The sequence below is a fragment of the Akebia trifoliata genome, chromosome 12 (genome assembly GCF_017979445.1).
Source record: "Akebia trifoliata isolate Shusen 1 chromosome 12, ASM1797944v1, whole genome shotgun sequence".
NCBI classification, from domain to species: Eukaryota; Viridiplantae; Streptophyta; class Magnoliopsida; order Ranunculales; family Lardizabalaceae; genus Akebia; species Akebia trifoliata.
The window spans coordinates 514,580-537,313 of NC_141386.1; the positions used below are offsets into that span (position 1 = coordinate 514,580).

The 22,734-nt window shown below is 35.5% G+C and overlaps 3 protein-coding genes across 4 annotated transcripts; 2 read left to right on the forward strand and 1 right to left on the reverse strand.

Moving 5' to 3' along the window:
* The first annotated feature begins 325 nt into the window (after positions 1–325).
* On the forward strand, positions 326–5,204 carry YLMG2 (YGGT family protein). Of its 2 annotated transcripts, none has more exons than XM_086419263.1 (3): positions 326–685; positions 3,864–4,063; positions 4,747–4,915. In XM_086419263.1, the coding sequence occupies exons 1-3, from the start codon at positions 386–388 to the stop codon at positions 4,763–4,765; spliced, it is 519 nt and encodes a 172-aa protein (XP_086275389.1). In that variant the 5' UTR covers positions 326–385; the 3' UTR covers positions 4,766–4,915. The 2 variants fall into 2 exon arrangements, with proteins under 2 accessions (XP_086275389.1, XP_086275388.1); XM_086419262.1 differs by having other exon boundaries at positions 329–685; positions 4,754–5,204.
* A 1,955-nt stretch (positions 5,205–7,159) lies between these two features.
* Positions 7,160–13,069, reverse strand: LOC147388438 (DNA repair protein rhp7-like). Its single transcript, XM_086418990.1, has 6 exons — positions 11,530–13,069; positions 9,839–10,272; positions 8,982–9,146; positions 8,574–8,649; positions 7,762–7,917; positions 7,160–7,628 (listed from the first exon to the last, which is right to left on the reverse strand). The coding sequence occupies exons 1-6, from the start codon at positions 12,460–12,462 to the stop codon at positions 7,494–7,496; spliced, it is 1,899 nt and encodes a 632-aa protein (XP_086275116.1). The 5' UTR covers positions 12,463–13,069; the 3' UTR covers positions 7,160–7,493.
* Positions 13,070–14,171: 1,102 nt separating this feature from the next.
* Positions 14,172–21,297, forward strand: LOC147388439 (uncharacterized). The gene is made up of 7 exons (XM_086418824.1): positions 14,172–14,467; positions 15,224–15,263; positions 15,459–15,529; positions 17,932–18,026; positions 19,712–19,779; positions 20,769–20,879; positions 21,001–21,297. Exons 1-7 carry the CDS (start codon positions 14,260–14,262, stop codon positions 21,128–21,130), a joined length of 723 nt encoding a protein of 240 aa, XP_086274950.1. The 5' UTR covers positions 14,172–14,259; the 3' UTR covers positions 21,131–21,297.
* The last annotated feature ends 1,437 nt before the right edge of the window (positions 21,298–22,734 follow it).

Below are 22,734 nucleotides of genomic sequence, written 5' to 3' on the forward strand. Positions count from 1 at the left end.
TTATCGATGAAAGGCATCTATGGCTCTCGTACACTTTCACATTAAGAAGTGCGATATGAGATTCAGTCAAAGGTTACTTCAGTATTATTCTATGACCAGTGATAATTTGATTATCCAATTTGACAACTCAATTGACTATCTTGACGTGACAACTTTGGAATCATAGATGTGTACTCCTTGTGATATGTGTCCCATCAAGTAATACAGTTCCCTAGGAATGCAGATGTACGATCCTAGACTTGTCACGTAGGCAATCGATTGGATATGCCACGTGGCAGTAAAAGGGAACTATGAAATATCTAAACATTATCTTTGGCACCAACGATAAACAAACCATCTTCACTGTTTTTCGCTCTTGGAGCCTAAAAACCAAAATAAAGCACACATGGCTTCTCCTTCTCCTTCTCCTTCTTCTTCTTTATCTGATTCAACTCAGAAGCCAAAGTCTGAGGTCAAGTTCGTCTCCAATTGTCTCCTCTCTTCTGCATTTCTTCAAACACCTTTCGCTCCTCCATCTTTCAAACATTCCTTGAAAAAACCCAATTCGGACATTATAGGGGACCTGCACAACTTACTTGTCTCAACTATTGATCGATGTTTCAAGAAATTTAACTCTATAGCTGTAGCGAATCCTGTTTTTCAGAAATTCTTCAGCTTTTCTGAGGATCTCCGCAGCTTTTCCCAGGTATTTTCTTCAAACATGCCCTCTCTGTCTGTCTCTATGTCTGTGTGTATGTGCTTTTGTGATGAATTACAATGGCAACCAAGTTCGGATTCGAAAAATTCGGAATATTTGAAAAAAATTGGGGATTATACGAATGATGTTTTTAGGTTTCTTTCTCAAGTATCTACTATCTTCCACCTCTATAAAAATCGTATCTTGTTATTGGAATTTGAAGGTTGAAGAAAGATACAGAAGGACTTGAACCCATCTACCTCAAAGATGCTTTGTAATGTATCAAACCAACAGAGCTATGGCTCTAACCCCAAAGAAAAATAAAATGTTGAGGTCGAAGAGTAGAAATTTTACCCTATTTGATTTAATGGGTTGGTCACTTGTTTGGTGAAGTTTCCCGTTTTTGAAAAAATTTGGAGAATTTTGTGACAGTGAATTATTGAAACCTTTATATGGAGCAGGATTATGGTTTTGCACTTTAGGGTTCACAACATCAATATTGTGATTCGTGGTAAGAAGGAAATGCGGTATTAAGTACTATGCAGGATTGAATTTTACCAAAATTCTCTCCACCCATAATTGGCAGCAAAGCATTTTTGTAAATTTCAAATTTTCCAAATAGGAGAATACGGATAGTTAGATCGTTAGACCTTCTTTTTTGTTCAAGTATCTGAAAGTTAGGGTCATTTGTTCTATGTTATCAGTTGGACTCTTTGACCAGTTGTAGTGATAGGAGGAGCAACCCATGTTTTAGAAAAGAAAATTTTATTTGATAGATTTATGTGTGAAGGTTGGGTTGCGATCCTAATTATATTTTTCTGAGTGGAAATTTTGTGTTTTTTTTTATAATATTTTAATAGGAAACCATTATTTTACGGCCTCATTGTGTTGCTTAAATCAAATTGAATTAAATAAAAATAAAAGGAATAGAGAATAAAATCATTCTCTTCATGGAGATCTTGGTCATCCAAAGACCTTTGGAGAGTGATCAACCTCCTAACCAAAAGCCAAATCCTTCAATCCTTACAATTTTGCATAATACAACCAATTAAGACACTACAATTGAACCCTACACTACCTAGATTTTTTTTTTTTTTTTTTTTAATTCAAAATTAAAAATACTACTAAAACTACTAGAAGTTTTCTTTTTCTTTGTTTCTTGTCTTCTTTTGCCTTTTTTCCTTTGTACCCTTGGGGGCCACCTCGGCTTCCTTTTCCTATTGTTCTTAATAAAATTTATACTATAAAAAAAATTAAAAAATAAACTACTAGAAGTTTTAGGATTATGATTATGGGATCAAAACCACATACTTGATATCAAAACCTAGCCTTTACACCTACTTACGTATCAAAAAAGAAAAAGAAGAGGTATTTCATATTTTTTTTATCTCCAAATAATTTCAAATCAAACTTCTGTCGATTTGTGGTACATGTCATTTATTAGATCCACCTTGTTGGTCAAACTTATGTTTGGTGACCAGTCGTCCCAACATTAAACCAGAGGGTAGAGGTGGCCATTATCATCACCACCACCACCACCACCAATGCTACTATTGTCACCACTAGAATTAAGCTTCCAAACATCGGAGTTGCGCATGGAACTGGAAGTTGGTAGTATGCATTATGACCATGTTGTCATAGATTTGTTCCTTGATAATCTACCCAAAAAAAAATTTTATTTTATCAACTTCTAACGATGTAACAAAGATGCAGAAGCATATATCGGTGCCAAACCCTTTTACCAAGTGTCAAACATGTTGACTTCCACAAACCGAATAGGGGATTTCTCTTATCTGCTAAATATTTTAAAAATGCGTATGGTAGGTACAATATTTTTTACTTCTCACTCACCCAATTCAGTAAAGAGTCATGCTAATCTGATGCCCCCTCTGACCTATGCTCTCCCATCACATAATCGTAGATCATTTGCCTTGGGATGCACAAGAAAAAGATTTATGGTTATGCGTATCCTGAGGCAAATGATATACGGTTCTGTGATGAGGACCTGTATGTCAGAGGGGGGAATCAGAAAATAATTATTCTTTGGTAAAACAACCCAAAAATAGATATCACAGATATACTTCAAGACATGCGTCTATGTCATGAAATTTCCATTAAAGTTACTAATTAGTTTGTCTTAGGGAGATCATTTTGCCAATTAAAGAAACTAATCACAGTGTAAAACATGTTGACTTCCACAAACCGATATGTTGACATATCCATGCAGGTTATCATGTTGAGAGATATGCTCTTTAAATTACTAATTCATATAAATATACAATATAGATTGATAAGATAGTATACTTTCTAAGTATTTAGAAGGTGCCAACTTAGCTAAGTTGGTAAAGGCTTGAGGAGTGTTGGTCCATGAACTAGGTTCAAATCCCACTAAACCCACCCTCTTCTTTACTAACGACTAACCCCTTGCTTGCCTAGAAAAAAAAGACATTCGAATTATTTAAATTATATACAAAAATATAGTTAAAACCAATGTTTCTTTAGTAAATCAAAGTTCGTTAGAGAAAGTGTATGACGCGTGTTCCACTCAATATCCTGCACCAAAAAAAAAAAACATTTTAGGAGTGGTACTTCCATCGTGATGTAATCATTGATAGAAGCATGGTAAGTCAATGTGTCCCCTTATTATTAGAAGGAACATAGGGGAATTTTTTGTTTTTATGTTAAACTTTGGGCAGTGTAGTGACTTGTTAAGAGCCTGAGGTAGATTTTTTCCAATAGAAGACTTTGATGCACTTGGCTCTTTTGATGGTGAGCTCACTATGTGAACATCTCTCTTATAAGTAGGCTTACATCATGTGCTGTTTCTGTCTAGAAAAACAATGAGGTCCAAGAGTCAATAGGAAAGGTAGTTACCACTCCAAACAACAAATATGTAGAAGTATATCATCCATGAAGTGCTCAGAAATGGTGGAAAATATATTTATTTATCTGAGGGATGTATGGTGATACAAGTACATACCCTGCTCCATTGAATTTTTGCCTTTGCACCGTCAAAATGTTCCTTTATTTTTCATTTCTTGCTCATGTTATATGGTTCCAACCCCAAATTGTCCGGATAAAGCTTCTATGATGTTGATGATGTCCATCGTATATGGTGGTCTTCTTAGCTAATCTTGTAGGTTTTAATATTAAGGGGCATGGTTACATTGTTGAGCTGTACTTTCAGATCCGTTGCAGAAACAATTCAAGTTCGAACTCCTTGTCCTCACACAACTTTGCCGCCATTTTACCGGGTGATTCAGTTGCAGGGCTTGTGGTGACTAATGGAATTTTGAATTTCTTGAACATCTACAATACTCTCCTGGTTGTGAGGCTTGTTTTGACATGGTTTCCCAACTCTCCTCCTGCCATTGTCAGCCCCCTCAGGTATTCTATTGACCTGGTCAATTTTTCCATACTTTCAAGTAATCTGCGATTAAAACAGTTATATTTTCATATAGTTGCATTAAAACCTTAAATTCTCTGATTCTCCATGAAACAATTACTTCTGTTTCCACGATAAACACGTAAATAGTTAAACATCTTGCCTCATTCTTGTAAACCAACCATACTAGTGTTAACCATTTCCCCACAATGATCTGATGATCTTAGCTTTAGACAGTGCCTCATTAAGCTATGTAAAGTGTACATTTGGGAATTTTTTGTCACCTCCAAGCATAGTGACAAAGTCGGGGTTCGGGAATAATTTGGCAATAGAAAGATTCAGCAAAATCAATAAAATCGGGAAAACATCGGGTAAATTAAAAAATAAAAATATTTTTTAAAATTATAAAAAAATATATATGTATCATATATTAAATGATAAAAAAATGCTAAAAACAAAAATACTCTGTTTTTTTCTTTTTTGAAAAAAATTGTCAATTAAACCATGATTGATCGTAATTTTTTGAAAAAAAAAAAATTCAAGAACTTCATGATTTTTTGAAAAAAATTGTGATTTAATTGACAACTATTAAATCGTGATTTAATCGCTTTCTGCATTTCTTCCATTTTGATTTTATATTTTCTATATTCCTCAACTTTTTAATAAGTTTGTAATTTTTTTGGAGGGCACAGCACTTTATGTGATCCTTACTTGAATATATTCCGTGGGATTATCCCTCCTCTTGGAGGCTTGGATCTCTCGCCTATACTGGCCTTCCTTGTTCTAAATGCCTTTACCAGCACCGCTTCTGCACTTCCCGCCGAACTGCCAGTCCAAGGTGCATCTCAAGATCTTTCTTCATCTCATCCAAGGTTTTCAAATCTTACTACAACACAAGAGAAATGGATGAAAAGGGTTTTTGCCAACCGGTCAAAGAACTCTAGTGATCTTAAATAGGCAACAGATTTTGAAAAGATGAAGAGCTTTGTTCCTTCATGTTGTTTTGTGAATTTCATGCCTCTTAAGGTATGGATTCTCTATATACTCTTTTGATCCATGAGTAATTGGGCTGTAACCTTGCAGTTGACTCACATTATCGAGAATGTTTTGTTATCTGTTCTTTATAATTATTTCTTTTTCAAATCTAAGTTGTGCCAATTGTCTTACCATTGTATCTGTTATTCAGAATAGGCGACATTTGTTTCTTTGGTTTTATGATAGTTATACTGAAAACTTACAACCTTCAGTCCTTTAAATGGCCAACATGTTGGAGCCTTGGCCCGAGAGTTCAAACCATCGGAAATTCTTTGAGATTGCTGCAGTGTGTACAATGGTTCCAGTTTCGGTATTGAAACAGGTGAACCCAATATTGTAACCATATAATCAGTGTTGCATTGACATGTGTCAAGGATGCCAAGTGTTCAAGGTGTTCAGCACGGAAAGCTCCTAAAAATTTAATACAACAGCACGACGAGCATCTAAGTATTGACTTGTGATTCTACAAATCTTCTAAGTGCTAATCTATTAATTTGTAGCAGGTAAACTAAATTTTTGAATTCGATAGTTATCCAAGTTAAAGAATACATGATTCACACTCTTAATATTATTTCATTTTAGGAAGAAAAAAAAAAAGATGATAGAAAAATGTTTTACCATTTGTATACTGAAAGTTTAAAAGTTGTTGAACTTAGAGCATCTCCAGCAATGCTCTTTACAATAAAGAGCATATTTTGTCAAAATCTGGCAATTGTTATTTTAACTAACCTAAAATTTGTTTAAGTGCTCCAACAGACTCAACAAATCTTTCATTTATTAAAAATTGATTCAAGTCTTATTAAGAGTCATGACCTCATATTTTGGAATCCAAAAACATGATTCGCCATAGGCTTCTAGAGAGTGAAATTGTAAAACCTTGGAACAAAAAATAAAAATCATTATTTTTCATCGTCGATTTATAATTTTAAGTTTTGGGAGATCGGTAACTGTTCCTTTCAACACCTTGAATCATGCTTAAAAAATTTATTTAAAAAAAATAAAATTCGGAATATGAGCTTTTTCATAAAATTTAAAAGAATGTTGTGGTTGATTGTCAATGTGATAATCCATATGGGCCCAACGACCCTTAGTAAGATTTGAAATCTTACTAATTATGAAAAGTATTGTTTTATGCTTTTATATTATATTGTTGGGTTTTGGTCTCAATTTTTGTATAAGTTATTTTAACTTTTAAGTAGTAGAGAGTTTGTTGGACCCTTAATTTTTCTTTTGGCCCTTTATAATAAAGAGCATCTGACATCTAAAAAGTCTGTTGGAGTTGCTCTTACACAGCTTGAGTGGCTGGATAGTCCCTAGGGATTCGCTTTAGAAATGGATTCTTAAGAATTCTGTATTGATGCCTGGGAATCATGTGTTTTTCCTCCCATCTCAGCCGTATGTTTTTGACAAGAGATAAGTACTAAACATTCCACACCATTAAAACCTGTTTTTTTTTTTTTTTTGCAGTATTAGTTGTGAAAATTTGTTTGATATCAAAGGGGTTCCTAGGGAAAGGCCCTCAAAATGGATACCAAAGTGAGAGCCATCATAGAAACCATGTGAATACTAGGTGTGTTGTAGCCCCAAAGAGACGAGCTTAACTTTCCACAACATTGCCACCTAATTTCTTTTGGTGCTTTGGTTGGGTTCCTAACAAAACAAGACATGGGTTTTTCTTTGAGAGAATAGAAGACACCTATAAGATTACTTTCTTTGCCAAGCTTAAGAACCAAAACATGGTCGCACGAATTTGAAATAGAGCCAAACATGGTTTAGAGAGCATCCAAATAGCTCCTTAGCAAACTCCACCAAGTAATTCCCTCTACATTTCATGCATAGTATCAGTAAAATGGGGATCAGTGTCTGAACATCTTGGCTTGGATCAGACACAGATTGAATTTGATACTTGACCGATTTCATAAGTTTTGGGCACAATAGCATCCATCTCTACAAGAAAATAGAATTGAAAAATACGCATTCATGATATCTACAAAATCACTCATCATACAATTTAATCTCAATTATCAATTCAATCATATATTCATTAATCTGTATTTCCAAATTACAGATGTACAGTTGGTATTGAAAAAAAAATTCCATTCGTTGTCCCCAGCAAATCAAGAAAATTCGTTGACAGAGTAGAAACTAATTTCAAGATTCCAGCTTGGCCAAATAAATCAGGCTAGAACATGATTGGTTTACATTTTTTGGATTGGAGGAAGATTCTGATTTGGTGTACAAAAAATTTTGAGGATATTTTTCGGTGTCTATACGTGAAAGATGTATTAAGAATGACCTAAGTATATGAGAGTTAAAAAATGACTAGTTTCTTGAACAATGAGGGATGAAAACTTGTGACATTGCACACCTGAGCCATTCAAACTTTGAGATTATAGGTTAAGGCACAAAATAATATCTCAAGGGGGCTTCCTGAAGACTAAACGTGTTGATATTTTCTAATAATGGAGTTAAATTCAATCCGATAATCTGCACGGTAGAGTTCGAGTGGCCTGTGTTGAACGACTCCGTAATCTGGCAGGAGAGAACAAACCATTATATCTTATAACCTAGTGTTATACATTTCTTTTTGACCCAGATTTAATAATAATGTTGAGTAAGCATCACAAATAAAAAAATTGGTCTGGGTCTGAACATATAAACGTACCTGACTGCATCCAAACAGTTTGAGCATCCTTAACAACAAGCAATTTTTGACAATTGATTCCACTGCCTTTTCATCCAAATTGCGGCACCAAGATAGATCCAAACTCAGCAATTTACTTGAACGTTTTACTAGTGACATGGCAGTTTTTGGGCCAACCTATAAAGTATGTAAAACATAGTTTCCAGTTACCAAAGGACCAAGTACTAGTTACAAACAATAGAGATACTGTTTTGAGGCACTGTTCATCAAATCACATGCATCGCTGGTTGAGCTCGGTGGGGGTTTGGAGGGGAAGCCTAAGAAAGAAAAATTTTTAAGGGTATTTTTGTAATTTCACTGGTATCGTGTAAAACCCTAGTTATGTTTCCCCAAGGTATATATTTTTCTCTTTTCAGTGAAAGGGTGTGATCTGTAACGACGAGTTTTCTCTTCATAGTGGAATCAGTGTGATCTGTAGACGTACCTCAATCTTGAGAGAACCAATTAAATCTTTGAGTTCTTTGGTGTGATTAGCATTTGTTTTGTTTCGATTGCCCCAGTTTTTCTTAACAAATACACTATGCTTTCTTTGTTCCCTTGGCATTTTTTTAATAACTCACTACTCCAATGTCTCTCTTTCCCTTGATGTGAGATTATGGAAAACTAAGTGCCGCATCATGAATGGAGCACAACTCACAAGTATCAAGGTTGAGACTCGGGGAACCGTTGATCATTCAATCCTGATTCGAGACCAGAGGCCTGGTCATAGTATTTAGATACCTAAACTTGGAAATCATGAAGAAGAAATACAGGATTTCAACTTATGGCAGTACCTTATAAACATTATTGAGTGAAAGTTCTGTTAAGGAATCTCCAGATGCCTCGAGGAACGCAGCAATAGCTTCATCACTGTCATGTAAAAAATTTATAAAATTAGTGGGAAGACAAAACAAACAAGCATCAGAGCTGAACCACATTATACTAAAGATGTTACAATCTTGTTAATATGTAAAGGCAATGCGGTTCTCGTAAAATCCACGTAGATTAAGTAATACCAACCAGAAGCCCTTAGAGATCATGCGAACACACATTCAACATTATTTTGAGTAAATATTTGAAATAATATGTGAAGGTTGTGGCATATGACACAGATAGATTGTGACATGATACCGCATATGGTTCGTGTTTTCATGGAAGGTGGAAAATAATAGAAACTGAATCTAGAAGTGTGATTAAAAAACCTGAAATTTCCGTTGCCACAAAGTTTGAACTTTTGAATTGATTGACAACCATTAGCAAGGTCTCGTAGTGCAGAATCGGTCAGTTGGTGCAACTTAACCAGATTAAGAGCACGTAATCCAGGACAACGTTTAGCAATGACGTTCACAGAAACATCAGTCAATCGCCTGTATCCATTTGAAAGCATCCAACATTGTTAAAGAAGCATGGTCACATGAACACACATAAACATATAGTAGAAAGTGAAAAAACAAAGTTCAACCCAAAATAAAGGGAAAACATATTTATTGAGCAGGATGGACCTCTCTAAAAGCGTATTAAGGATTAAGAGGAATTTCTAGAGACACCACACACCATCTACTCTGAGCAAATACGAAACATCAAAGAGGACAAAAATCGCACAAGGATTTTCGTGGTTTGGCAGTGTGCCTTGGCCCACAGATTAGAAGAAGAACAATCACTATTTTCTTTCAAGTTTTACAGCCCTAGAGATCTATATTTAAAGAAACCAGTAGTAGTGAAAAACGTGTCCATCTCCCAAAAATAGAAACACCACCCCCCCCCCCCCCCCCCCCTCAAAAAAAAAAAAAAAAAATAGAAAATCCTTAAGAAAATGTTACATAATTACCCTTTTCGTAACCCTAAAATTTTTGGGCCAGGGGCACTGCCCTGTTCACCAGGCAGTGGGACCCCCGGCAGGGGAACTGTCCCTGCAACTCAGCATACTGCCAACACAATACAAGACATTTACACAACATACTCCACATCCCAAATATTGGGGTCAACAACATGAATTTTATTTCACAATTCCAAGAGAATTATCATTCTAAAGGTTGAGTAGAATAATGAAGGTACTTACCCACAATCTGCCAAATCAAGCTCCTTCATTTTTGGGCCACGTACATTAATGAGTTCACAAACAAAAGCATCACATACAGTTTGATTATTTGCTATTGACAACACTTCAAGGTGTTCTAGCTTCTTCAATGAATGGAGAATCATCATCGCATCTATGTTTACACAATCATCTAGATACAATTCCCTTAGTAATGACCACAGAGAACCAACTAATGTTTTGATACCAGTAGAGGTAATATTGGAGCACTGGCCCAAATTTATAGACCTTAGTGAAGGTGCGAAAGAAACAAGAGAATTTAACCCAACATCCGAAAGACGAAATGCACCCCTCAGGGATATAGCAGCCAATACAGGTAAACTATTTGGTGACCGAGCTAATGTTGCACGCAATATATCATCAGACATGCAACGTCCACATAAATCAAGTTGTAGTACCTGATTAAACAAAAACAAAAACATTCAGCTCAGCTAGAATATTTGAATTAGCAAGAGAGTGAAAGCTATCAAATTAAATACCATTCAATTAAGTGAAAATTTTCAAAATAATTTTTCAAGTAAACTGCCACAATTATGGAAAAAACTAAATGCTGACATAGCTAGGTCATGGAGTTGGCTGAGTTGTAATAGTCTTGAAAAATTCATACTCAAATGGGTTTCTGATTATTTCAGGGCTAAGCTGAGTAAGTTGGGGAAATTTTCTAGTTGAGTGCGTGTTAAAGCATCTCAAAATGGAAATTAAGTTTATAACTAAAAGTAGGTAGCTTAGAAACAAAAGTACCACAAAGCATAGTAACAAAAACTCCATTTTTATGAAAAGCCTCGTTTATAATGTGTTCAGTAACTCTAACTATTTAAACAATACATTTATTTATAGGGTGGCGTTCGGAGGCCCTAAAGAGAGCCAAACATTTTTTAATGTATAGGTTAGAAGTTTCAGATTGAGCTGATTTTTTGTGAGGATGATCTCTATGATGAGGAGATCATCCACACCAAAAATCAGCCAATTCTGAAACTTCTAACACCATCAAAACTGATTTACAAAAATCGGATGGTCCACGATTCTTTAACTTCTAAACTAGGCTTAAAAGTTTTAAAATCAGCTCATTCCAAAACTTCTAACCCCTATTTTGAAAAATGTTTGGCTCTCTTTAGGGCCTCCGAACGCTTCCCATATATATATAGGGGGCGGATAATGGGACATATATAAAAACATAGTATAAATATCTTACATATTTAAAATTTATTAAATATTCAAAAATTGCATGATTACTGAAAAAGTTGACAAAAATTCCTTCTTTTCCTTCCGATGCTTCACATTGAAAAGTTATAATGATTTCATCAAAGTTTACATATATTTTTTCTTTTCCTTCCGATGCTTCACATTGAAAAGTTATTAATGTTACATCATTTTTACATATATTTTTTCATATGTCCCTTCATCCATTCCCATATATATATAAGCATATGGTTATTTATGGGCCATTCACACCCTAAAAGAAACACATTTCAATGTGTTGGTAGATACCCCCTCGACGTATCGCATCCAACGAGTCATTCCATGTCAATTAGAATGAGTACATTTCAGTTTTAGTGGGCTTCCCCCAGTCGACCTTATACTACAGTTTCATTCCACACATAAAACAGTGAGAGAGATACAAAATTGAACTCATCAAATAAGCATAAGTAGCATACTCTTAAATTGTTGGTGTCCCACTCCTTAAAGATTTGGTGTAATTCTTCCTCAGTTATCTGTGAACAATTCTTTATACATATCTCTGTCAAATTCCCACTAACAACGAGGTTCATAAAACCATGGTCCATCTTTCGAGAATCACATAGTACTCGGCAGATTTTGTGCATCAATTCAACCGGAACACCTTCTAGCGAAGCTATGTCTTTAGCATTCGTAACCTCCTTAACAAGAACATTCACACATAAATCTTGCAGTAAAGGAACCATCGGCTTTCTACAGTCCTGACCCTTTGTTGGTATCTTTTCCTTGGTTGGGGTCTCTATAATCTTCATTGCCTTATCAAAAGGGCTGGACCCATTATCTCCAATTCTATATTTTTCATTAAATGACTCTTCTTTCTTTCGTTTTCTGCTGGATATGTTACTCTTCTTTGCCTCCATCTGCGAAAGTAGCAAAACAACTTCAACTTCATCGGGTTTCAAATCAATTAAGCCCTCTTCTTGGGTATTTCTACTTTCGCCACTAACAGGATTAATTTCATCAACAAATGCGTTCATTCTAATTTCATCAATCACTCTTTGGTCGCTGTCCTTCTCATTCCCAATTCCATCACAATCAAGATCAATTCCTTTCATCTTCGTCTTGAAATTTCTACGTGAACCCAACTCAGTATCTTTCAAACCCGATCCATCTGGATTCGCCGCCTCCCTGGAAACACTACCCTTTTCTTTAACAGAACCAAGATCTGTAAATTTCGTTGTTCTTGAGTCAGAAATCCTAGAATTTCCCTTCTCATTCCCAAAAACAGTATCCGAATTGCTCTCATGTTGTTCCTCCACATTCAAACTTGAATCATTTTCTTCAGCGTCAGTCCTACAGTTTCTGGAAATCGAATTGTTACAGTCATCTTCATTTCTGTTCTTTGACTCCATCTTCGATCCTTTACAGGCTCAGGTGGAGGAGAAGAAGAACTTGGCGAAATTGAACAGAGACGCTCTTAGAGTTTTAAGGTTTCGTAGATTCTTGAAGAATTTAGGGTTTGGTGCACTCTGGGTTTAGGGTTTGAGGAGGAAATTTAAAGATTTAGGAGGAAATTTAAAGATTGAGAGAGAGAGAGAGAGAGAGTAATCTTTAGTGAGAAGCTACCCATTCAGTCTTGGTGGTTATTACCGTTAAAGTTAGTTATATTCCCCCTGAAGATTGAAATTAATTTGCAAGGGATGTGAATGGGCCGGGCTTTGACTGAGCCATTTAAAGTTTAAACCGGCTCTAATGAACCCAACTCAAGCCAGATCAGTTCATGGACCAGACCGAGCTCATTATAAGAGGGAGGAGTCGGTCCTTAGAAGGCCCAACTCCCGTGGCTGGTAGTATGCCAAGGGAGTCAGAGTACTACAGTCGAATCGAAACCATTAAGAGTCATTTTGGAATGACCTTAGTGGGACACACAGGGGACACTTTGATGTGGTGGTGTGCACATGTTCATAGATGCATTTTACTCGTATCTCGGAGAAACACATCTATGGGCATGTGCACACTACCATGTCAAAATGTCCCCCTGTGTGTCCTCCACTGAGGTCACTCCAACATTAATCGACCATTAAATCTTAGATGACCGATCTCAATGGGGAAAAAATATTGAAGCAGGATGTCTGCTTCAAAATTTGAAAGAACCCTCTTCTTTGGAATACAAGTGTCGTCTTAAAAGAGGTATCTCAAATATTGATGAAAAAGTAGGGATGTGTTTAAATACAAAAAGCAACGTGTCAAAGTTCAGAGAGGGTTCCTTCAAAGATGGACTTTCTCAATGGAATCGTTAACAAAATGGCACTCATTGAATGCCTCATTGAGGATATAAAAGGTATGGTAAAATGTGATACAAGAACAAATTTGAAAGCTCCAACATCTTGAATTGAGAACCAAATAACCTATCCCTCTTAAGAATGTGGAGTTTATTAGTTGCAAACCCTCCCAAGTCATTACCATGAGTAGTTATGCTAAGCAATTCTCAAGGTTCATGCTTGACTCATACAACATATCCAAGAAGATAAGTATTTTATTTTTAATCTAAATCATAACTTTTTAAAATAAAAAAAAAAAAAAAAAGAGGGAGAGAGGGAGGGGGGATAGGGTAATTTTGTAATTTCGAATCGTTATCCATGAATTATAGTTTGGTGTGCTATAAGTAAAAAAAATGATATTTTAATAGAAGCTCTCTTTTAAGTTTGTGAGGGATGGGGGCATGATTTTAAATCTCATTCCAGACTTAGATGACTTGCCCTGGTTATCTCGGTATAGTTCACCAACAATATGGACATACACTCACACCATCTCGCGAAATAAGCAAGATGTCTCGGGCGATATTTTGAAAATATTGGCCGAGTCAATTAGAATTTTATAGATTTTAATTAAAATATTTAAATAAAAATTTTTAAAATATTTAAAATATAAAATAAAATAAAATATTAATTTTTATTATTTTATATATAATATGATTTTATGATTAAAGATCTTTTAATTTATCTTATGTCATTAAATGAGTATAATTATTTTAATTTCAAATTTCAATATATATAAATCAATCATTCCAAAACGAGTTAAATAGTTTCTCTTCCGAGACAACTCGGTCTCTTCTTGGGTGTGAGAGAGAGAGAGAGAGAGACTAACGGATAAGACTTTCTCTCTCACTAGCGAGAGAGGACGCATGTCATGTTATCAGTTATCTCGATATGGCTACAACTTTCACCAGAGCGCACGTTAGCAGCGGCACCTGCATTGCAACCTTCTCTTCTTCTCTCGCTTCAACTCCTATCTCAAAGGGAAAGGTTAAGAACCCATCTAGGGTTAGGTGTGCATCGTTCCCACAGCACAGCCACGTCAGCAGACGAACCGTTTCCATCGCTTTCCTTCTCTTCCAGTGTCTCTCTATCCCTAAACGTGCGCCTCTTTCCTCCTCTGTTTTTTTTTTTCCCAATCTCTTACTTAATTGCTTTACTACTTAATTCACGAATGAAACTAACGTGCGAGAATGAAACGCAACAACGAGGAGATCTTTACCGTTGGATATGATCTAAAACGATTAATAGAATATCAATTAAAATTATTTAATTTGTTATTTTTCAGACTGTTTTTAAGCTTAAGCAACTCAATTTTTGGTATTTTATATATATTATGATTAATAACTGAAGTTGTTTGGCTTATATATTATTTAAAATTAAAATCTAGATTTTATTGTTGCTTATGTTTAATTTCTGCTTCTCATGCAAATCTTCAAGTTCTTTGTATCCACTTTCTAACCCTGTTTCACATCTATTGAACTTATCCATTTCAATTGTTGGCAATTCTCGATCTTTGCCGATATGAAGAAGATTATTTCGAGTTTGATCCGAGTTTTTTAAGTGCCCATTGTTAATAGTGTTTTAGATTTTTCGTTTGTTTTAATTATTCGGACTCTAAGGGTCTCATTTACGAGGATTTTGTGTTTAAATGGGAGTATGTGTGCATTGATAGTGTCACAAGTCGTGGGTTATCTTTTTCTTTTGTTGATCATATTCTTGTTCATTATTCTTTTTCCTTCTTGTTTGTACTTTTTTTCTCTGCTTATATATAAAATTTGATTTTGCTTATCAATTTGTTTCTTTAAATTAGTATATGAAATGGAAAGCGTTTAATGTTCGTGTGTTTAATTCACAGATGCTATTGCCGGCAGCATTTTTGATAAATACGTTAAGAAGTAAGTTCATGTTATGTGCGGAGTGTCATTTATATCGCTATTTTACACTAAGCATGTGAAATGTAGTTCATGAAACCTACCATTTAGCGTTTGCATTGTTGAATTTTGCATTTGACTGAAATCATTTTAAAGGATATGGAACGTGGTTTTTTTACATTAAGTTTTTTGATTATATATATATTTTTTAAATGGCAGGAAAAAGCTTGATCCACTAGAGGTATATGTACCAGCTGTTATCTTGACACAATCGCAGTTTAAGGACTTAGGTAATTTTCCTTTTATATATCTTTATAATTTTAATTGATTGATTACGGTATTTTTTTCATGGATTGGGTGTCTCAAATTCTATGATAAATTTTTATATGACTCAGTAAAAATTCTCGGGGGTGAAGGACTGTCCCCCCCCCCCCCCCCCCCCCCCACCTAAAATAAAAAAAAAAAAGAAAAAAAAAACACACACATTGTCTACATAGCCATTCTCCATTACTAGAATTTTGTCGCCACAAATTCATTCACATTCGCTGCAATGCCATTCAAATTTCACAAAGAATATACATGTAAAGAGAAAGTCTTACTTTCTGGCTCTCTTCACCTCACTACTGACATTATCGCTTATCATTCACCATCATCAGGTTCTTGCTACCATCACTTTTGTTATTTTGCCAAGGTCGTCTATGATCAAGGTTCCATCACTCATACTTTTCCCCAACACATCAGAACCCCCTTATCTCAGTTCTTTTTTGTTTTGGAAGAGAAAAACATATATCTTGTTATTAAACATCTGGTGCATGCTAATTAATGTGTATCATTCAAAAAGTCCACTTTCACATTTTTTTTTATAAGCAAGGGGGTTAGTTTTTAGGAATTACTAGGTGATGGCGGATTGTGAACCCAAGTCATGGTAGGGGTGTCAATGGGTCAGATCTTGTTTGGTTCCTATAGGAACTAGAACTACAACCATTAATTTTTCTTGGTTTCAATTCTCAAATCAATTGAACCAGAACTATCAAAAAAAATTCTTTAAACGGTTCTAGTTCCTGGTTTCGATTGGTTCATATAGGTTGGTTCTAAGGGACCCGACTCTAATATCCTATTGGTTCTTGTTTCAGTTCATTTTGATTAAATGGTACCCATTGACAGCCCTGGTCGTGGTATCAACACTAACAAGCTTTTAACCTACTTAGCAAGTTGTCACCTTCAAATTTTAAGTCCAGCCCAAAAGGTTGAGTCAAATTTTACCAAGTCAAGGTCCAATTGACTTGGTCAAATTTTGTTTATCCATTTAACCCGACCATTGACCCTTTAGAGCAATCAATTGGACCAAACCTTGATTGAAGCCTAGTTCTCTCCACACCTTTGTTTGTCTAAGACCAAAAAAAAAACACCATTACTTATGGGTTCTTTATAGCCCCCCAAAGCATCTTTAGTCCAAAGAGCCTCTGAATACCTAGTGATCAAGCTCCTCTTCCCCAAAGAGCCTTTGAATCCATAGTCATCAAGCTTCGTATGTTGAACCTTTGAATCATTCATGATCAAGGTCATAATGGCCCAGTCTTATTTTAATGCCCAAGAGAAGCCACAACCAATGATTGAATCTTCGAGGAAGTTGACATTGTGCCTGATTACCAGTCCAATGGAGATTGCATTTGACCATTTCGCATTAAAACCCATCAGATTTCAATCTAGCTTAAATTGAGGCCCATCTAGTTGTGATATTTGCAATCCCTTTTCTACGCATTTGAATCCGTCACCCTTTTTAGGCTTGCAATCATTGTGCTGTTATTTATCTCATTGATGATACATTTGGGAAAGCAGGTTTCAATGGCAGCTCATCTTACAAGACGATCACATTCTTAAAGCCCGTTTTGATAGAAAGTGGGTAGGAAGAAAATAACTTTTAGAAAGTAGTTTCTTTTTGCTTTTTAAAAAGTTTAGACTTTTACTTTTTAAAAGTAGTTTTCTAAAATGAACCAAACAAACTTTTTAATTTTCAAAGGTAAAAAAGTTACTTTTCTATGCATATCCAAACTGGTTCTTAATATCATCAACTCACATTTGGCATTGGTGATTCTTAATCCACAATCAGATTTTTTTTATATATGGGTAAAAAAATTATTTATTAGGAAAAGAAAAAAACACAGAAGCCAAGACGTCCGCTAACAAGAAACAAAACAAAACAAAGTAAAGCAAAGAAGCAAAAGCAAACTGGCAATGATCGTCGACACCATAAGTTTGAGAGAGGGTATTAGAATATTATAGAAAGAATTGTAATAAGGTGTATTATGATACACCAAATCCCGTTTAAGATTGGATTTATTAGTTAGAGATTAAGTTTAAATCTGATATAGGTTATCAGATAAGTCAAGAGTGGTTAGGATTTCTTTTTTTTTTCTTTATAAACCCTCTTAGGGTTATTGTAGTCAATCAGTCTAGTTAGCAATGCATTCTTTCTTTATCTATGTATGTTGATATACATAAACATAGAGATCTCCTCATTTTCGTATCATGTTGATGCAGAGATATCAATCTCTCTTTCAGTTTTGGTATTTGTTCTTATTCTTCCACCTTTATGATTATATTATAGCTTCTTCCTTTGTTTCTCTTGCAACGTTTAATTTTATGAGGATTCATGATTTTGCATTTTTATCCAAAGTTTACTTCTATGTAGAGAAAACTTTGGAAGCCGGTCAACCAGAATATGCCACCTGTAGATCTGTATTGCGTTCTGGTCCAGCAGCATCTTTGCGTGTAAATATCCGAGCAGTAAGTTGAGGCTTTTATGAAACTATTGGCTTTTATTTAATATTCAATTGTAATCAGCTTTTGATTGTTAGTGTGGCTGATCTTTTCTTTCCTACTTTATGTAAATTCACAAACATTCTATCTGTGATTATCTTTAAAGTGGTGTGTCACCTGACTAGCTTATAATTTGAAGTTGATGTTATAGGTTTTCTAGACCCTCAGTTCAACCTTGCAAAGAAGCTAAATTTTGAGACAGGATTCAGGGATCCTTTGTTTTTTCCCTAAGTGGTGTAAAGTCTTAGATTACAATTTAGATTTTAGAGTACAATCTAAGTGCCACCAAATAGGTGCCCCCCAACCCCTCCCAAAAAAATAATTTGATAAAGCATGGTTGGATCACTCCAAAATTACAGGGCTTTCTTTTGTCAATTTTGTGTTTAGATGGGACTCTTTATGAGCTTCTTAGTGCTTTTTTTGTTTTCTTTGGTTGTTTTGTTGTTTCTTTCGGCTTTGAAGGTTTTCTTGGCTTTTGTTTGGGGGCTACGTCAGCTTCCTTCTTTTGTATTTTCTTTCCTTTTTTTCCTTTGCAACAAAATTTTACACTTAACCAAAAAAAAAAGTAGTGGTTACTGGGCCCGACCAATGGGACATTTCTTGTTTGTGCAAAAACTAAAATCACAAAAACAGGGTAGCCATAACGAAATTTATGAAAAAGGATGGTCCTCAACATTATATCAACTGTGGATAACTGCAGATATTTTGATTGACTTTCTAAAACAAGCAATTGCTGGAATAGTTTAGATCAATCTGTAATAATTTTTAGGCTATGGTCCACTTAAGAGGCTGCCTGATCGATGACTGGCACACATGTTGTGACGTGATGAGCGTACATGTTGGATATTATCTTGCGAAGGCTAGAGATAAAATTTGAACAAACGAAAAAATTAGTTAAGTTATTTTAATTTTGAAAAATAATAATATATTAACTACAAATAGTCATGTCCTTGGACCCCTCATGTCTCAATCCTCAGAAGACTTGCTATCATATCCAAATTTTCTAACCACGTCCATCTAAAATATAGGATATTCTTGAGAGAGGAGTTTTGGCAGGTAACCATCAAACACTGAACTGGTCACTCTAGCCCGTACAGCTAGAAACTAGATTATTTGCATATATTGGACTAACATGTTAATATGAGACACAAATGACGATATTTGTAAGCTATTTTAATAAGCTCCATCGAATGGTTATGGTTAAAAGCAGATGGGTATTTCCATATTATATTTACAAAAGAATATCTACAGAATCTAAGCCTTTCCACACCCATTTACAAATTATGGATGCTGATAACTCTTCAATACTGGAGTTTGGCCAACTGTGGAATCCATTCCCTTTCTCTCGCTGTCCTAGGATAATTGAAACTGAAGTTTTTTCTATCACAAATGCAGGCTTGGTTTAATTATATTCATCGTAAGTATGATTGTTTTTTTATTGAAACGAAATTCCCGGTATTCCCTGACCAATAATCATCGTTCAGACTTCAGAATGCTGTTTTCATGTTACTGTCACCACCATCATCTTATAGGCTACAGCATAGTAGAGAATTCCTGCTTCACATTCGTCTTACTCATATCCATTTGCTTCTTGGCAGTCTTTTATGTACCTGAGTTCCTTCTAGGTTTGAAAATTATCTTCGGAATTATAGGTAGCCCAGTATGCATCTGACGATGGCAAGGGTAAAGCTGCTTTCGACGATGTAGATCAATGCCTCAGGTACCTGTATATATATTACTTTAAATCTCTAATAGAGTTCGTCAAATCTTGAGAGTTAAACGCAGGTGGTGTCTGCCATTTTTTTTCTGGATAGGCAAAGGGTTAGTTGTTAGCAAGTGAAGTTGGGTTGAAGAGGAGTTTGAGTTGGACCCCCAAACTTATTATGTTATCAAAGTGGGCCCTTCTCTCCTCCATGTCACCCAGTTCATATCTTCACGTGCTTTGGCCCAGTCCAGCCCACACATGTGGGGGCGTGTTGAGTTTAGTCCCACATCAGACACTCATTGCCTTGTCTCTCTCCTTATAAGCTCCTGGGCCTCTCCACTCATTGCCAATTGGTTTTGAGTTGGACCCCCAAACCTACCAGTTTGAACCAAGGACGTGAGAACAACACTCCACATGTCTTACCAACTTAGCTGAGTTGGCATTGCTAAATAGTCTTCCAAGGAGATTTACTGCATCAAAAATTGGTAGCATCGAATGATTGTAACAGCTTGTCCACACTCCTTTTGGGCATTCACAGTGAACACTCTCAGATGAAAGAAAACACAAATTTTATGTTACAATCATGGTCAATTTTTGGCTAAATCTCCAAGGTGAGACGAATCGATTGAAGGGTTTCATTCCCTATGTATGCAACTATATGTATAAGTATCACATTCATACAGAAGCACAAGGAGGCATCCAGTGAAAACTTGTAAGTTGCCCATCAAAAGACTAAGCCCATATAACTCAAACAAGTGAAAATCTAGGGATGCTGGCATCTTTGGTGTTATTCACCTATATTGCTGCTTTGGTTCAAATTGGTAACAAAAAATTACCTGCTCAAGTTCTTCGTAAATTTCCTATTGTGCTTACCAATGCTATGTGAAGGCTGGGATGTTTCTTAGTAGGAAAGGTGAACATCGTTGGATCAACCTTTCCCATTGTCCATGATGACATTGTATGTCACACCAACTTTCTAATACCAGTGACCTATCCTTCTGTAGAGCCTTGGAAGATCTTGATTCTTTGCTTCTACACGCATCAAGGAATGATCCAGGGGCCTCAGTTGAAACAATGAAGGTGAAGATTGGCATTGCTTTAGGTGCATTAGACAGGTAATAATAATTAATAAATGTTCTTGTCTCTATTCAATTCTTAACAACAACAAAAAAGTTTTTTTTTAGTTTTTTATTTTAAATCTTTTCAGCCTTGGTTGAATAAATGCTCTCTTTTCAGTATCCTCCAAACAGTTCCTTCAACAGTACTAGACAAAGGGAAGGCAATTGCAGATGCTTATATGATTCCAGAAGATGTGGAACCTGAGAACTTGGACCCAGAATTACGACAGCTAGAATCACTTTTATGAATCCTTGATGGGTACGCTCCAGATTTCTGTCTTTTGTTTTATAGGTATCAGTTGAAGTTGAACTACTCTTTGTAAGATGACGAATCTTTCTTCTCCCTACATTAGAGTGATCATGGTTCTTGTTAAATGATTGTATAAATGGTAATTTTGTACTCATTTCTGTTAAATTGGTACCTGTCATCAAATTCAAAAGACCAGAGAGTAAAACTCGCCGACTTTAACCAGATATGAATTCAAACACCCACCAATTAATACATAAACATACATCTGAGTTCAATTTCATATAAGCACATATGATTTTATATTTGGAATCTAAATTCTTAAACCATTTTATGCATATTGTGTACTCACTTTCAGATGTTTTTACTCAAACACGCAACAAAGACCAATTCACAAAAACATCATCACCATCCCAAAAATGTAGGGTCATGTCTACTTTTATTGCAAGTATGTTGTTCACTTTGTTGTCCTCGGTCCATTTGGTCTTCCTCTCAAAACCTTCAACTTGCACATTCCTTCTAACTGTTCATTCGTGTTGTGATATGTATTTAGTGTTGCATTCTCCACCTCCACTCCCGGGTGCTCACGTATTGTGTCTCAGTTTGACCAATGACCCTCTTATATTCATAGTTGCGCCTTTTCCATCAGATCGGTCTTTCGGAATGGTTGATTGGTCAACATGGTATCAAAGCGTTAGGTTCGTATAAGTCCTGGGTTCGAGTCTCTTTGAGGGAATTTTCTACCCTTATGGTGAGGGGGAGTGTTGACTGTTGAGTGTTGAGTGTTAAGTGTTTGAGTGTTGTGTTATCCACCTCCACTCCAGGGTGTTACGTGCTCACGTATTGTGCCCCAATTCGACCCGTTACCCTCTTATATTCATAGTTGTGTCTTCCCTATCAAATTGATCTTTTGGGGTAAATGGTTTGTCAACAATATATCTAGTATTCTTATTGGGCTTGGACTTCAAAATGTAAATCAAAAGTAAAAGGTCCTTTTTCGAGCATAGGAGATCTGCCCAAAGTTTATTTATTTATTTTAATTGTTCTGTGAGGTTCCTTACAGCTAAGAGAGTTGCAAAGATTTAAGAACTTGTAATCTTTATCGTTAATAGTGAATTCTCCCTCTCTTTCATGGACGTAGGCAATTTATCGAATCACATAAATCACGTGTTCTTCGTGTGATTGATTTGATTTTTATCTTTATTTTTGTGCTCTTATTATGCTTCCTCGCAACAGTTTGAAGTCGAACTGATCAAACCAACTCAATTGATTTTTTTTTTAATTTATTAAGATTATTACTACTTGAACCCTTTTATCAAACCATCTCAATTGATTTTTTTTCTTAATTTATTAAGATTATTACTACTTGAACTCTTTTATTATTTGTTATTGAGCTACTAGTCTTAGATAATATGAGTTGTGCACAACTGCAACCTTGTAAGAAAGACCAAAAAAACATTCAAGATGCCATTATACATCCGACATGATTAGTCAGTTGGTCTTGCTTGTAGGTGGGACATGGGAGTTATGGACAAAATGCTTGTGAGGAAACAATGGGTCCCACACGAACACTGAAGTCATTGATGATGTGATCTGTCACTCGTT